General features: G+C 40.5%; 1 protein-coding gene across 1 annotated transcript in view; it reads left to right on the top strand.

The window, feature by feature from the left end:
- Window positions 1–16,392, top strand: part of LOC311000671 (ubiquitin-conjugating enzyme E2 E3-like) — a 33,443-nt gene extending 17,051 nt beyond the window's left edge. The window contains exons 3-9 of the mRNA XM_083991428.1: window positions 13,562–13,659; window positions 14,430–14,566; window positions 14,723–14,847; window positions 15,082–15,227; window positions 15,623–15,725; window positions 15,825–15,961; window positions 16,178–16,392. Coding sequence (XP_083847554.1) covers window positions 13,562–13,659; window positions 14,430–14,566; window positions 14,723–14,847; window positions 15,082–15,227; window positions 15,623–15,725; window positions 15,825–15,961; window positions 16,178–16,292 — 861 coding nt within the window. The 3' untranslated portion in view covers window positions 16,293–16,392. The remainder of the gene's footprint in view (window positions 1–13,561; window positions 13,660–14,429; window positions 14,567–14,722; window positions 14,848–15,081; window positions 15,228–15,622; window positions 15,726–15,824; window positions 15,962–16,177) is intronic.
- The last annotated feature ends 1,393 nt before the right edge of the window (window positions 16,393–17,785 follow it).

Below are 17,785 nucleotides of genomic sequence, written 5' to 3'. Positions count from 1 at the left end.
CCGCAGCAGCGGAGCTGTCAACACAGACTCTGCTGATCTCGGTGTGATCATTTCTTACAGCATGTTTACATCCAGAGGAAAATTCTGATCAACCCTGAAAGTTGATCATTCACTGGATCAACCAACAACAACCTGACCTTATGATACTATGATCTTTTATCACTCCATTTTTGTAAGGTGACCTTGGGTGACCTGAAAGGCGCCTCCAAATAAAATGTATTATTATTTATTATTATTACCTTACTCGACAATTTTCAGTTTCGCTGCCACAGCCCGTAAATTTTTCATTTACAGATTTGGATCAAGCGCAGAACACAGTTGAAGATCTGATGTTAAGGATCTGTCATCTTGAAAACGTTGGCAGCACCACAGGAGTCTGTCTCTACACAATAGATGGGATGCCCCTGTCGGATGATTCTTTCTTCAACACATGTGAGAAAACCTTTTTTGTAATTAAAACCATAAAGGATTGTCTTAACTTAACTACATTTTAGCAGTTGAAAAACATTCCTGTTAAACCTATTTGGTACATATTTATATTCTTCAGGATTAAACAAGTAAGACTGTGATTGTGGGCGGGACTTTCAAGCAGCGCGAGATGTGTCCACTCAGGCGCTCTCAATAGGCTCGTTCGAGATGAACTGCGCCTCGCCTGGACGGTCGGCGAGAGCAGGCGGCAGCAGCAGGGGGCGGTGACAGAAAGCTGCAGTCAAGTCGGACAGTTTCCAGCCGCCGTCAATACAAACAGGAAGTCACCAAAGTATATATTTCTTATGCTGTACTGCAATTGTCCAATAAATAACCAATATATTTCTCAGGACATAATTTGACCCAGTGTGAATATTTTTTTAAGCAGTATAGGCCTACAACATGAGATTCATATAATCCAGCATTATACAACAACACGTAGTGTTTGCAGTCCTAACTAAGAGCCAATCAGCTCATGATCCGGTGCGTTTCCCATCATGCCCTGAGGCTTGCAGGCGGTAGCAGTCGGTGGAGAGCAACTGCGGCGCCTGGCTCTAAAAACTGCGGCCGCCTTGATCTCGTGAGGTTATCGTTGCAGGCGCGTGCATGACGTCAGAGCAAGTCGGGATCAAGTCGGACACAAATCTAACCGGCATGCATTGTGCGCTGGTCACCGGCGATCGATTCTGCGTACGCCTGGCTCATCTCGAACGAGCCTAATTTCTCCCGCTCAGAGCGAGAGCGATAGATATAACAGAGTGGCGACAGCCTTTGATGTCGCCGCCAGCGCGGTCACGTGGTTCGTTCCAAACGAGGCTGCCGCTGTCATGTTCTGCTATGGGACAGACAGCACTGAGCTTGCTTTTGGACGGTAAATATTAAAAAATAAACCGTACAAAGGTATATTTACAACTGTTACTGAATTACTGTATGTACATCAATGTCCGTTTTCAAACAAAAGGTAAAATCTTCTTGTTTCAAGGTTTTATTTGTCACTCTAAAGTGAAGATTAGCCTGCCCTACAGTAAAAATGGCATAAGAAGAGGAGTAAAGCAATATATTAAGCGGGAATATATACATTTAAGCATAAAAGATGTTAAATCAAACCCACACAGTTTGAAACAACGTTCAAAACACACACAGCCAGTATCACAACTAAACATAAAGCCCGTTAGCTTAATGCTAACGTATAATGCAAAACCTCATAGACGGGCTAACAGAAATTAGCATCGATATCGCCATTTCGCGGCAACCAAGCCACAGCAGTAAAGCTGCCAAAACCTGGTTTAAGCGCTGTCAACACGTCACAGTTTCAATATTTTTTTCATGCAAGAAAGTCACCGTTTAATCCGGAGTCTGTGGTCAGTTCATGATGTTTGTTAGGAACTTGCGCCGATGTTTGTTTGGGAGAAGTGCAGAGTCTGTGTGAGCCCCGACCAGGGACCAGGGGCAGCGCTCTACTGAGCTGATCTGCCGGCGGGGCCGACCGTCCTCCTCCCGTCGGAGGAAACGAGCCAAGTAACGTATCCGCATGCTTTTAGAGGTTTACTGCTGACTGGTTAAATTATTTTTAAGAGATTAATGTTGGTCTTATTGATGAAAATTAACAACTGTGGCAGTGGCATTAGTTTGTTTGAATGAAAAGTGAGCAGGACTGCTTCTGGGCTACGGACTGAAATCACCACAGTTACGTAAATAAATAAATGTTTTTCAATGAACCGATCAGTCTAATAATTTTTATTTTGTTAAGTCAACATGGTTACTGTACTTGGGAAAGATTATTACCACTTTATAACTTAAAATTGGTCGGTATTTCATCATCATAGCTCAGTAGTTTCTTGCTGTGCAGCCATAGAAACGGACGTGGTCAAGCGCCGCGGGAGGAATGTTTGGAACTATTGAGGGCTCCATGACCCGGAAGTCGGCCCGCCATTTTTTACAACGGACTCCTATGGGAGTGTCGCCCATAGACATGTATATGTCTATGGTGTCGCCACTCTGTTATATCTATCGCTCTGCTCCCGCTGTGAGACTCCCGGTCTGCAACTGGCGGCCGCAGCCGCAACACTCCTCATTTGCATAAAGTTGAACTTCTCTCAACTTCTAATTCACATGTGTCAAACTCAAGGCCTCAACGCGAGTGCTTAATTATGTCCAATTATCTTTGGCCCGCCGCCGCATGATGATATCTGATTATGGCCTGCTGGTATGTTGCACGTAGCCTACCACTAAAACTATAGTAGTACAAATCCCACAATGCACTGCCAGTGCACGTCTATCAGGGGGCCGCGAGCACGAGTCCTTATCCCACTTGTTCATCAGCACCAGCAACCTGATCCTCTGTTGTCAATTGAGAGGGTGATCGACGATGTGCTTTTTTTCTCTCTTGCCATTATGAAACACACAGCACACAGCGGTACACAGCGTGAGTGCAGCCGAACAGCAGAGCTCCTCTGTGGAGCTGCAGGTGAACACTGGGGGACGCTGGAGAACACAGCACCGTAGCCTACTTTCTTTCTTTTTCTTTTCTTTTTTAGCAGCGCCGTTGTTACAGGTGATGCATTGCACACGCAGACGTCCCTTTACGTTTGTCGTCTGACCGTCTGTCACTGGACTGCGCTGCATAACTGTCACATATGTCTAACTTCCTGCTGAGAAACGAATGACTGATAACTGAAGGCACGAGTGTTAAGTCTACACGTGTCGTCAAGTCCCCATAAGTTGACACAGAAGTTAAAAAAATATTAATCAAAGTTCTTGATATTGGTTTATGGTTAATCATGTGCATCCCTAATTAGAAATGACTATGGAAAGCTGCAGATAGAGCCATTAGAAATGAATGCAACTGATTTTTTTTTTTAATTTAATGATTATTTGTTGTTTTATATGCAATAACTTACAAGCTTTATTAGTTTTAGGTTCAGTATGTGCAAAAAGGTAATTTCAATAAGTTCTCAATAAACAACCATGTGATCCTCGACTTGTACCATTTTTTAAATTCTGGCCCGCGGCGCATTTGAGTTTGACACCCTGACGCTCCCGACGCCCCTCAACGCCAGTCTCCATTGAAAATGAATGACTTCTGGCCACCGAAACGCTCCCGACGCTTTTGGTGTGAACGCACAGTAATTCCACAGCCTTGGTGTGAACGCACAGTAATTCCACAGCCCTGTAATACAGACTATCTTCATGAGTTTTTTGTTTGTTTGTTTGTTTGTTTTTTAACCTTTGTAACGACTCGGGAGAATCAGTCCACTTTCTAACTACAAGAAAGGAGAACAGTTTCTTCTACACTTGCTCACATGCAGACGGGAATAACATTTTAAATGCATGTAAAATCTAATGCAGTTTTCATTTTCTCTTCATACAGGGTCTCTGAAAGACAGGCACATTGAAAGGGGAGCTGTGATCTATGCCATATTCACACCAAAGGAAAACCTGGAATATGCTCCTCAAATACCAAAGATAGGGTTTAATGAAACCTTTGGAGAGTCTGTCATTCGATGCTACATTATGCTCAGGGTACGTCTTAATAACTATGATAGTTGTGATTCAAGTATTAGCATCTGAGACTTGGATATTATCAGACATATAGCAACTTTGTAAAATCAAAAGATAATTAATTACTGTAGAGGGAAAGGTCCAATGGGAAAACATTTACCAACCTAAAGATCAATTTAGCTTGTTTATTACCATAATTTATTTTTTGCATGGATGTGTGTCTATACATTTATTTTATTTTATTTTATTTTATTTATTTATTTAAAAAGGACAGTGTGCAGTGACATTAATTATTGAGACAATAAAAAGATGGCTGCACCAGATTTAGCGGAGCCGCTAATTTCCATCTGTAGTCCTGTAGCGACAAACATGGCAATAACAATTTGACAGACAAACGGTTGCGACAAACATGGCAATTAGTAATCCTACATAAGTACATAACAACATGACAGTTTAAAAGCCTACCTGAGGTGCGCTAAGATGTTTCTAAGTAGGCTAATTAAAGGAGTAAAGTATTTGAGTGCAATAAATAAGTAATCAAATACGTGAGTTTTACATAAAGTGCGGAGTATTCAAGTAGGATAGGATATCACAAAGTGCTTTTTGATCAGTGCAATTAAGATGCGAAGAAGAAGAAAGGACCGAAGTCCACAAGGGTAGCCCCCATCCCTGGCGGTACCCACCAAGGTAACCTAATGCAGTTCCAGTCTTGATGCTGGTACTGTATTTCCGGGTTGTTTTTGGATGCCCGGTAGGGATGAGGCTACCCACAAGGGTAGTCTCATCCCTACTGGTATCCTATGCACGGAGGTCCCTGACTCAATGCTGGCATGACTGCTGGCTCTAAATCCAGTTTCTGACTTTGAGTAAATCAGAGGTAGCCTAATCAGTAGTGTTTTTGAGGTGCTCGGGGAGTTTATTCCATTCACTGATGGTTTTACAGGAAATGTTGATTGGGAGAAGGCAGTTTTTCTTTTTGGAACACTGCAGTCCCCCTGGGATACCGATCTTAGACTTCTATTGATAGCTTCGGAGCGAAGCTGCACAAAGTTTTTCAGGGGGGGAGGGGCTGCGTTGTTAATTATTTTATGCATTAGGCGAATATTTGAAAACATGATTAAATTGTCAAAGCTCAACATTTTATATTTGGAAAGTATATCACAGTGATGGTGTTTTCGAGGTTTCTTGTCGAGTATTTTCAGAGACTGGTTGTAAAGGGATCTTACTGGATTCACAGCTGTCATGCTGGCCTGGGACCAGGAAGATGTACAATACAGTGTATGTGACAAAATCATGGCATTCAGATAGGATTTAGCAGCCTCAAGTGACAGTGCATTACGAATGTAGCGAAAGTTGCAATATTGTGTTTAAGCGTGTGGCACATTTTTTTAATATGTTTTTTAAACGTCAAGTTGGAGTCCAAGGTGACACCCAGATATTTAAATTCTTTGACATTTTTTATGATTTGGCCATTTACAACAACATTTGGCCATTCACTTGGGTTTCGTTTATTAGAAAAATACATGGTTACCGTTTTTTCCATATTAAGCGTAAGGCATGAGTCACTGAACCACTCTGTGATTTTTCCCATGGCTGCTGATAGTTTGGCTGCCAATGTGTCAGCGTCTTTCTCATGTGTGAAAATTACCGCATCATCAGCATACATCAAGGACTCCATGTCCTCACAGACAGAGGGAAGGTCATTGATGTACAGACTGAAGAGTAGTGGTCCTAGGACTGATCCTTGCGGTACCCCCAATGTGCAGGTTCTCTGAGGGGATATTTTGTCTTTAATCCTCACACATTGGGTACGACTACAGAGATAGGATTTTAGCCAAGAAAGAGCACTGGGTGATAGATAAAACTGGGATAGTTTGGACAGTAGCACAGAGTGGTTTATAGTGTCAAAGGCCCTGCGTAAATCTAAAAAGACAGCCCCCACCACTCCTCCCTTGTCAAGACTAGCCTTGATGGTCTCGAGAAAGAGACAGCAAGCGGTTTCCGTAGAGTGGTTAGCTCTAAAGCCGAATTGCATGGGATGTAACAGACTCAACTTGTTCAAGTGTGCGGATAACTGTTCAGCAATAACTTTCTCTTTATATATATATATATATATATATATTTTTTTTATTATTACATAGAAATGCTTTTCTTTTTATTTTCTCTCTCTTTTCTTGTCTTCTTCTTTTTCTTTCTTTATTTATATGCCTCATGATAAGTGGTATTTATGGAGGTAGAGGCGTATGCGACCAATGTGTTAGTGGGACGGCTCCTCGGGGCGGGGGGGTGGCTGGGTTTATATATAAAAAATATATAAATCTGAAAAAAAAAAGATAAATTTAGCTTGCATGCTCCCCCCTCTAGGGGTGGGACACTTCAGCCGCTCCATGCATTTATTTGGAAGACTGTTTTTTTAACACAAGCTGTTAAAAAGCTTGTGTTAAAAAAGTTTTGTTAACACAAGCTGTTCTTATTGTATGTTTTATTGACTTTAGGGAGAATACGAAATGATGGTGGACTTAGAAAACGACTCTATTAACGGTCTGAAACACACGTTGGCAAGCATTAGTGGAATCCCAGCACATGTCCTTCATTACAGGTAATTTAGAGTCATCACAATAAGAAATGATGTTACAGCTGGTGACCCTGTCTGGGGTTTCTTTATTCATCTTGTACTCCACATCTAGTGCTCAACCACGGTTAAGTATCCTTGTTATTCTGCGTTCTTATACCTGCAGGGGTGGACACGAGCCTGGTGACAAACTACAAAGCTGCGGCATCTCTGCGGGTTCAACAGTTGCCTTCTCTTTGTCAACGTTTTGTGCCGAGGCTTCGTACAGCGAGACTTTCTTCATTCATGACGTTGTGCCTTCAGTTCAACAGACTCAGAAAGGAATCAGTGTGTTCCTGTCCTCACTATATGCTGTTGTAAGCAGTTTATATGGTATACTTTGTGATCTATATGTTACGCCCCAGCTATTTGCTTTACTTATCATTCACTTTTTTTGCACTTGACAAGCTGGCTGAACAGTAAGTCTGGCGAAGAGCCGTGTTTTCAAATGCATTATTCTTTTTTTTTTCTCTTAGAAAAGTCACCATCCCAGTGAAGTACAAACTAAATTGGTTGCCTACATAAGGAAACTGACTGGATGCAACCCTCTGGCCCAAGGTTTGCATCAGTTATTCTGCAGGAACGAAAAGATGACAAAGAACCAGAAGGTAAACAATAGGAGGTTGTTTAATTCTACTTTTCTACTAACAGCCATCTAACCCTATGTATTGATTAAGAATTAAACACCCTCATTACATTATACTAATGCTTGTTATTACGTCAGTAGGTGGTAAAAAGTTTTATTGACTTTGATTGTCATTGAAATAAACTCAGTCGTGGTCATTTTCAATGAAATCCTGATTCAGTCAAGGGCGTGTTCTTGATTTCTTCATTTCTTGTTCATGACTTTGTTGTAGATTGCAGTTGTGGAAGGCCTGTACGTGCTCTTCAGAGAGCTTTTGCCCCAACTTGGATCTGCACGAGGAGATAAAGTCATCAAGGACCTGAATGTCTTTGAGAATTCATTGTACTGCTGGGCATATCTCATTTCAAAAGCAAAGGTATGGTGGTGACACTGAGGCTGGACTGAAACAACTGAAAAGTATTCGTACACTAATTGTACTGAATATACTTAGATAACCGTCTTATTTTTTTTCTCCCTCTTAATTTCTGATTCGTCTTGTCTGACAGAAATTCTCTCAGACTCATGAGGACTATGCACCGATCGCTCTCACAGCTGAAGATAGCAGACGTTTCTGTGAACCAGTCAGAGTACCAGGAGTACCAGGTGCCTTTGAACGAGCGTATGTTCTCCAGAAAATCAGAGGTAAGACTAAAGTTTCTGTGTGTGGGGAAAATACCAAAAATATGTGTTATTGTGAAGAATTGATGTGTGAAATTTGTATAAACTGTGGTCAGGTGCTAGTCGTCACTAGCCTAGAAATCTAGACGCACCCTAGCGGCAGCAAATATATTTGCTCCATAGGTGGTCTAGACTAGAGCAACGACACCACCATTGACTCCCGTGGTAAGCATTTTGCGCCCCGAGTAGCAGGATATGGGTATTGCAAAAGCGCCCAGAAAACTCATTCACTCCAATGTATGTGTGTTGCCCACTTGCTTGTAAATTGATGAAAACGGTCGTGTTTTTGTTTTTAGGTGTCTTGGTCATATCAAATTATGCTTATAATTTGTTTATTACAAAATGTAGATATGAATGAATGAATTTATTTATTTAAAACAGGGACAATGCACAAAAAACATTAATCTTGTAAAACAAGAAGAGATGCTTTGAGCCAGGTTATAACAACAATTGCTAATTTCCGCCTGTAGTCCCTGGGCAGGTAAAGTGGGAACAGATACAATATTAAGATAAATTGAAATATGACATAATAACCATAATATTTAAAAAAAAAATTGACAGAATGCACTAATAAAAGCAGGGAAACAGGAGCGCCAAATCATAAAGTGCACAATAGGGACTAACACCACATACACTCTCTCTCACTCTCATCACACATTCAAACACATACACATACAATACACAGATTACAATCATCCTCCTCTAATAACCACATTCATAGCCAGACACATACACACACACTCACATAATACTCAACAATGTGTGCAAATTTGCTTACTTAGTAACCAGCGCTTTGACAAGCATGAGCATGTGTGAGGATTTGTACATAATTGAAACATTAAAGCAGAAGTAAGCGATCCGGTCGTTTTGGCTAATGCTGCGTTCCAGGCAGGCTTTTGAAACCGTAAATTACAGCTTCAAGTCACAACTTACGACTTTGTAGCGTTTCAGGCAACCCACTCGTGTTTTTCCGACCTGTTTTACCTGTGAAAGTGCACTATAACGGCCACTCGTAACTTCCGACCCGTGAACTCGTACCAGATTGAACCAATACATCCATGGATTGAACTGGTATGACTTCACAGGTCGGAAAAACACGAGTTACGAGTTTCCTTGAACGCACCATAACAGTCCTCGTCCCTACATCACCACATTCACGGCGTCCCTTGGCTGCACACACAGCCCTGCATGCAGTTCTCTCTCCTCATTGGATAAAAACTGTAGGATACGATAAATGTTTTCTCCTCGGCTCAGAGCAGAGCAGAGTGACTGACAGACCCGTGTTTCGGTCCAAACACTCTATGTAAGTGATTGCTGTCGGAAGATATAACTATTTAAGACTTATATTAACACAAATATATCACTTACTTCTGCTTTAATGTAGAGTAGACAACTGTTTTTTTTTTTGTTTTTTTTTTTTACTCGCCTATGTGTTAATGTTTATCTGTAAAGGGTCCTCAATGATGCTATTAACGTGGGTGATCTATAAATGTCCTTAAATCATTGAAAATACCACACTTGCTCATTCACCAACAATGCAGAGTTGTCAGTTCTTGGGCGCTTTTGCAATACCCATATTCCGCCATCAGGAGGCGCTTCCATTGGACCAATGCGTGTCGTTTCTCTCTTTTCCAGTCTCTAGGTGGGTCTAGAAACGAGCCATAGGAACTTTTTGAGTCTCGAACACTGTTTGTGTACACCAATCACAGCGCTCTATCTGTTTAGAGAGTCGTTGGGCGGGCTTAAAGCGATGACGACATACATTTTAATTGGCTTGTCAGGTTAACGTCATCCTGCTCTTTGCTCTGATTAGTCGTAGTGCTCAAGTGCTACCCTATTGCGTGCAGAGGCAGTTTGAAAGACAGCCTTTATCCTGCCCCCTGGATTGAGCCGAGGTCTACCGGTCGTTGCCAGACTATACATTTTAATGATATAGTCTGGCTTGTCAGGCATCAGTCATCACCTCATTGTACGACAATATGAATGCCTTCTACAATAGTATACTGCAGGGGTGCTCACACTTTTTCTGCCTGAGAGCTACTTTTAAAGTGACCAAGTCAAAATGATCTACCAATTTTTTTTTTTTTGGGCTATAGCGCTGCAGCTGCATTTGCCGTGCGCCCCTGTCTGTATGTGAACCTGTGTCTGTCTATGTGCCGGCAGAGATCAGAGATGGTGTTTTTTTAATAATCATGCTTCACCATCTCTCATCTCCGCCAGTCAGCCTCTCAACCTGCCGACTCTCGCGTGCGGGCGCACCGCACGTAACACACGTGAGGAAAAAAAAAAACTTTTTTATGTTAGTGAGAAACACTGATCAAGCTGTGCGTACGCACAACTCTCCGCAATATTCCATTGATAAATCACACCGGACCCAAGAATGGTGCGGACATGAACACACCTCATATTCCACCCCCAGAATGCCTCAGCACAACCATATATGGTCAGCACATGCATAATTAAGTAGCCATGTGCGCTCTGTGGAGCCGCAACAAAGTAACAACAAAGACAACGGGCGGAGAGCGTGACTCACCCGGAATGATGCTTCGGCGGACCTGCCCTCGCTTTTGAGGTCGGTTGTAAGAAAAATGCCTGCTGTCCAGACAACTGTGTTTTTTTAAATATACTTTTTTTTTTTTTTTCATCACGCGATCGACCCACGTAATGAGCACCCCTGGTATACTGGGTTATCATTGGCTGCTTCCTACTCTCTGGTAGTGGTTCTCTCTTGCATAGATGAATAGCCCACGTAGTAAATGTGTGATTTTGCCATGGATTTCATGTTTTACTCTTTTGTTCAGATGGAGTCAAAATTCCAAACTGCACAGAGGAGATTTTGCGAGAGACCTCGTTACAGAGAGCCACTGACATTGAGAAAATCTTGCTCAGCTTGCCTCCATCATTCAGAACATATCCTCTCTGGATTCATCACAACAAGACGAGCGGTCTGAAGTATGTACCACTAACTTTTTACTTTTTATTTAAAGCTACAGTTGGTAGGTTGACGAAAGACGTGACGTGTCCGCAGCGCCTCCTCCAGCTCCCTCTACCTGACCTGAGCTTTAACTACTGCACATAGGTTTTGTTTGTATTTTTCTGTTGGCAGTTTAGAAAAAAGAGTTTTCATTCTTTGAGTTGTTGCTGATAATCTTACTAGCAATATTTTTGGTAAACAGCACTTTGAGTGTAATGAATAAATAGTAGAGTTGGAGAAAGTTTATTATTAAGAATCAGGATTATGCTCAAGCCATGATTGTCTGTAACCTAAAGTATTACATGACAGCTTCCAGGTCAACATCCAGAGTACCTTTGGATGTATGGTTGAAAAACTGAAATCTTTCCCTCTTCTCAATGTGACCCCACCTCTACATCTGAAGAGTCTGGGAGAAAGAGAGGTTCGCCTTGTTCTGCTGAGTGAAGGTAACCATCAAATCATATTCATGGCGGCGCTGATTCCTCTCTGTGCACATAATGTTTTAAAGTGCATTGTTACGGATTCATGCTCCAGATGGCTTCTTTTGGGTGTGTGAATTTTCCTTTTTTAGACAACCTTGGCGTTTATGTGGGAAAAAGCAAAGGATCCGTAGATATGATCCATGTGTACAATTGTCTGGATGGGAAAGTTGAAGGGAAGGATGTGAATGTGCTGGCAGCAAAGTGAGTACTTTGACATAAACAGGTTTTTTTTTTGGGGGGGGGGGGGTTAAAGAAAGAAATCAACTGATAAAATATTAAATTGTGCAGTAGAAATACAACAAAACATATTACAATACATCACATAACTTTGTATCTTATTTTTTTTTTTTAATATTCAACACAGGACTGGTGACCATCGAGATGACGGATCACTTGTCACAACCAGGACTCCAAAGGAGGCCATACTGGTAACATGTCTCTCCTTGCTAGATCTTAACTGTTATTTAAGTGCAAAATATGTTTGTTATGAAGTTTCTACTACATCAATAACAGCTTCATAGAATATATGTCTTTGTTTTCATTAGGTCCTGATAGACACAAGTTCGTCCATGGAAGAGGAGTGCTACAGAAATGCAGGAATAAAGAAAGTTGACGCCGTTAAGGAGCTCTTTGACAACTTTGCATCGAGAAGCATGGCTTATGATTTCCATCATATCATTGGTCTGGTGAAGTTCGATTCCATGGTGAAAACCCTTCACACATTTACTGAAAATCTGGAAAAGTTCAAGGCAAGTGTTTATAGCCCCGTCCAGCTTGACGTCCCATTCTTAATGTTGCAATCTACCTAAATGGAAATGTTTTATTTTTTAGAAGCACATGCGTAACCTTGAGCCAAATGGATGTACTCTGCTGTATGATGCGCTACGACGTGGTGCGATAGAGTTGGACAAGGTCAAGACGACGTTTCCAGAATGTCGACTTCGCATCATCTGTCTCACTGATGGAAATGATTCTGGGTAAATTCCCTTCTTTGTATTATTGTGCTGTGCTACCACCTATTGATATTGTAAATACAAAGATATGCATAAATTGTTTATATTATATATACATTCCACACCGCTGCTGAAAACCAAACCTCTCAACCTGTATGATCATCAGAGCCTCTGACCCGGTGTCACAGCTCTCGTCTCGGTGGCACCGCGAGTCCATCAGACTACACAAATACACACATTGCCACCTCTTCCATAACATGTTTATGATAATCCATCGATCCACCGATTGATTATTAAAAAGGCTTGGTTGAAAACAAACACACATTACTGGGAGGAGGCTTAGGAAAACAGCGGAGAAGTGAGCCACAATGGCGGCTACTGGCAGGTACAATGTAAACAGGTCATTATCGAAACCGTCAACATTTTTTTAATGATTAATTCAGACTTAATATAATTTTTTATGGAAAAGCAATATTTTTATTCTGAGACAAACTGTAATAATGTGCTATACAAATAAACTTGCCTTGCCTTTATTTGGGGGCAGCTGAGTTTATAATCTGAATACTGTCATATTTCCATAGATCCTCAATTGAGCCAGTTGCAGTTACAGCCAAACTGCTCAAATCTGACATCATTGTGGATTCAGTCCTTCTTGGAGACGTGGAAAACAATATGCTGCACGGAATCAGCAATGCAACAGGTATGTGTTCATTATTGAATCATATATCATCAATCTAGCCACAAGGCTTTGGTAGATATCCTGTAAAGTAAAAAAAAAACAAGGCCATAAAAGTGGAGAACAGGTGGACTGACTTTGTCTCAGCAGGTTTGACATATACTCACAGTTGCAAGTGGCATCAAATAAGTCTCAACCATTGGAAGAAAAGCACACTAAGATTTTAGTTGAGACGCTTATAAACAAAAAGCAAATTGTAAATATCTGTATGTAGTATTGTTATTCACATATATGTTTATACATTTTTGACTGTACGTTATTATGTTATTTAGACACGTATTGCATCTCCTCACCACATACCCCTGATTGCCTCTAGGTGGATGCTGTTTCAAACCACAGACAACCAAAGAGGGGTTGAAGCTCTTTGAGATCGAGACAGTTTTGTCTCTGGAGCAGAGGAAACCCCAAAAAAAACTTGACCCAGATTCTGTCAGTGAGGTCAGTTGCAGTATCTGCTGTTCTGTTCATTTTACTGTTTTAAACTTATAGATTGTCATGACGTGGTCGTTGATTTTGTCCTTGTTGTTTTGTAGTGTGCCCTAGTTCACGTCTTTGCTACTCATGGGTATGACAAATGTCCAGAGACGTCTTTACCAAGCCAGATAAACAACAAAGTAACAGCGACAGAGAGGTAAGAGTTCATAACACATTTTCTGGATGTGGATAATAAAGTTATTGTGACCTTTGTCCATCTGTTGATAACCACATTCATCGTCTGAACTTTTCAATTATTTTTTGTTATCAAATAATTGATATAAATATATTTTGCAACTAACAGTATAAAACCAAACATATTCAGTTTAGTGTGATAGAGGATAAAATAGAGTAACAACAACTTCAGATGGATGCATTAAGATTTGGTGGACAGGTTGCTCTTAACCCATTACAGTCATTAACCCTAACCCCCCAAAAACACAAGCAGTGAAATAATCCCACAAAAACCTAAAACATCCAAAACGGTGTACTTTTAGCGGTCAGCAAAGTAGGACCTTCCCCCCTCATCCGCTCAGTTCATTCATTCATTCAGGTGAAGAACAGCTGATTTTACTACTCTGAGCTCTACCACCCCCACGTGACTCCTCCCTGGATGTGACACAAAGAATAATAGCTGGCACTTACAGTAATTCAGCAGTTATGTCATGTTGTGCATCTATCGGCCAAATGTCATGATCCTGCAGGAGTTCTTGGGGTCCCTTAGGGTTGTAGCTACTGATTGTTCTCATTTTCAAATAAAATTCAGTTGTTCCTGTTTTTCACCACAATTTCCTAGAATTGAAGATTGTCTGATTCATTTATTGACCAGTTGCAGATGTGTTTGATGACAGTCCTCAGTCCTCTGTCGGCTTCTTAACGGCAAAGATTATGATAACAATCTATAATAATGATAATATTTGAAATTAGTGCTCTGAAAAAGCGGCTTCGTGAGTCAAAGGACGGGCGTTTAATGGAGAAGGACAAACGTGTCTTGGAGGAGCTGAAGAGCCTGCACTGTGACCCACATCCCTTCTTCACAGTCTTTCCATCAGAGTCAGACATCAGTAGGTGGCACTGTTCTTCTTCACCTGTTTTTACAGAATCTAATCTCAAAAAGAGTCATTTGCAAGTAAAAGTTCATGAAAACCAATATTTCTATTCTGAAGTGTAATCTTTTCATAACAATGGTTTAAAGTTTGTGTTTGTTTATATCTTTACAGTGTTCTGGAGGATCCTCATGCAAGGTCCTCCTGACACTCCATACGAGAAAGGAGTGTTTGAGCTGTACGTCCAGTATGGTCCTGAATACCCAGTGAAGCCCCCACTTGTTCGCTTTGTCACCGGAGTATCCTGCCAAACTACAAACAACTTTAAAAGTCACATATCATTTTAAAGGTAGTGCCTGTAAGTTTGTCCGTTGCCGTTTTGGTAAGTCTGGTAAGTAAGAAATGTTCTGGGGGGGGGCTCTTTTTTAGGAAAATCCTACAGACTCTACCTTTAAAGTTATATGATGGTAAAAGTGAGCATATACATGTGCGTGTATACTTTTGGTGGTTACATTCTCTTAACAGTATGACAGATTTACCACTGCAACGTCAACAGCGTGGGCCGCATCTGCCACAGCATATTTGACCGCAGCTACAACGCCCACATCACCATGAGAGAGATCTTTGATGCTGTGTACGGTCTGCTGATCATCCCTGAGCCTGACGATCCACTGGACAGGTGAGAGATGTACACGGTCATAAATGAGTCATTTTGTAAATGAATATCTGGATATGTTTTGTGTTGCTAATTTTTTTTAAACTTAATTTAGTGCATGAATTTTAAACGTTATTTGTGGTGGAAATGTGTGTCGTCATTGACAGTGTGTCATAATTTATTGGTGCAGCAAAGAAAGTTCACAGACAAATACAGTCCCCCCTTTACAAAGAAAGAGCTTTTACAGCTGTAGCATGCCTGCACCACAGAGTGAGATCAGTGGGTTTTACAGTGTCAGATAATGACACTTGTATATGATAGCAATGCCTGCAATGTATCTTAAAATTCATAATCAAATACATATCGACCACTTGCCTTCTTGGCCATGTAATCTCACACTTTTTTTTCACCTCTGAAAGCATTTTGGCCGAGGAGTTCCTGACAAACCGTGAGACCTATGAACAAGAGGCCAGGAAATACACAAAGCAAACTGCAGGCCAGTCACTGGATGACATGGAGAAGGTGAATCTGGTGGATTATTATTTCTACAGAACCACTTCTACTTGCAGTGGTTACAATAACATACTCAATGTCTTGTTGTCGTTCTCTTTTATTTTGAAGAAATTGGTGGATTCTGTGCCTCAGTTTGTACCACAGCATCTTCTCTGTCCACTCTCCAAGAAGATGTTTGTTGATCCTGTGAAAACGGTGTACGGCGCCGTGTACGAACGCAAGGCCATTGAAGAACACATCAAGCAGTGAGTTGATCTACTACTGTTGACACTAATTAAAAGTGAGCTGTATTGATGCAGTTATTACTAACCCAAGAAGCCAATGTCATTTGACCTATTCAGAACTGCATGCACTGCGTGCAATAGACTCTTCCATACAGGGAGTCAAACTGCTCTTACCCCCCAAAAAATCTCATCAATCAATCTGCTGTATTGCAATGTGCTGTATCTTCACTGTTGCAGACACCAACATGACCCTATGGTTGGCCCAGGACATGACCTTGATCTCAGTGACCTGATAACAGACTGGGACATGAAGAAGATGGTGATGGATCATCGCTCTCGTCAAATTCAGTGAAACTTTGGAGAAAAACTTTTCTTTTTTTATGTATGTTAAACTTTTCTAGTTTTATATAGATGTTAACTGGTTCGTTCTCTTTTATAGATCAAATCCATCCTGTTTAATCTTCATTTAAAGTCTGTCATGTTGAAAATGCATATTTCTGAGCAAAGGGTGCAGTAGCTCATTATTTCAGAGTTGTTTGAATTTTCTTTATTGTGTGTAACCTGTCAGTTATTATCATTGACATAGGCCTTCTCACACAAACTTGACACAAATTGACGACTTAGGAAAAGCTGAATATGTCCACACTTATTAGTTCTTTCGAATTGGTTTACAGTTTATCAAGGCTTCGGTGCTTTCATTTCTTTTCTTTTTTTTAATCAATCAATCAATCAATCAATCAATCAATCAATCAATCAATCAATCAATCAATCAATCAATCAATCAATCAATCAATTTATTATTTAAAGTGCATTAAAGTTTTTTATTTTATTTTTTATGTAAACATATACAAACAGACAGTATTATTTTCAGGTATATAACGGCATGATAAATGCGCATATTTGACCACTCTAAACATTCATCAGTTACATTCACATCAGTGCAGTCAGTCATCACTGAGAAAGCGGTCCCATGACCTCTTGAAATTATCCACATCATCATTGATTCTGGCTAACATGTGTTCCTCTATCCATTTTTTAACATCTGGAGAGGATGTACTTTTCCATACTCGGAGAATCATTCGAGCAGCTGTAACAACCCCTAACTTTATCACTACAAGGTTATATTTTGGTATATTGGGCAGTTCTGTTTGGTCTTGGTGATATCGGTATTGTTAACCCACCTGTAACCCATTAAAGATTTTGTTATTTAGTTATACTGTCTCTGATTTGTAAGAACTTCCAAAAATTATTTTTACTTTCCAAATTGTATTTTTCCTTAAGTTCTGAAAATGAAATAAACACTCTATCAGAGTATAGGTCATTTACATTACATATTCCTTTCATAAGCCATTGCTTCCATAAACAGTCTTTTTCCCGATACGTAAAGTATGGCAGGATTGTGCCATATAGAGGCATATGATTGTCTTAGATGTGACATACCACACATCTTATGCACTTCTCTCCAAACAGTCTTAGAATGAGCTAGCACCGGGTTTGAGGAGTAGTCCTGTCCATTAGAAGTTGGTCCATGTGAGAGAACATCCAAAGGCTTGTAGGGGTTTGTTAGTTCCTGTTCAATTTTAATCCAGCTCAGCTGGTGCTTTCATTTCTGATTTTCAGTTAGAGGTTCAATATTTAAAATGACAAAGCTTTACTTTTCTTTTGTATGAGCATCAAACATTATTTTCATGTAAATCTGGCATTAAGTGTGTGGAGAAAATTGAAATTAAATAATTTCACATCGGTGCCTGGTCCTAGTAGAGTTTTTTTTAAACAGGAATTAATTGAAAAACCTATTCTGTACTGGCAGTGATTTGAGTGCTGAGAAAATTGTCTAAACATTTG

This window comes from Trachurus trachurus, assembly GCF_905171665.1.
Source record: "Trachurus trachurus genome assembly, chromosome: 17".
Lineage (NCBI taxonomy): Eukaryota > Metazoa > Chordata > Actinopteri > Carangiformes > Carangidae > Trachurus > Trachurus trachurus.
The sequence above is the reverse complement of the archived record's forward strand: the minus strand, read 5'-3'. Positions and strand labels throughout refer to the sequence as shown.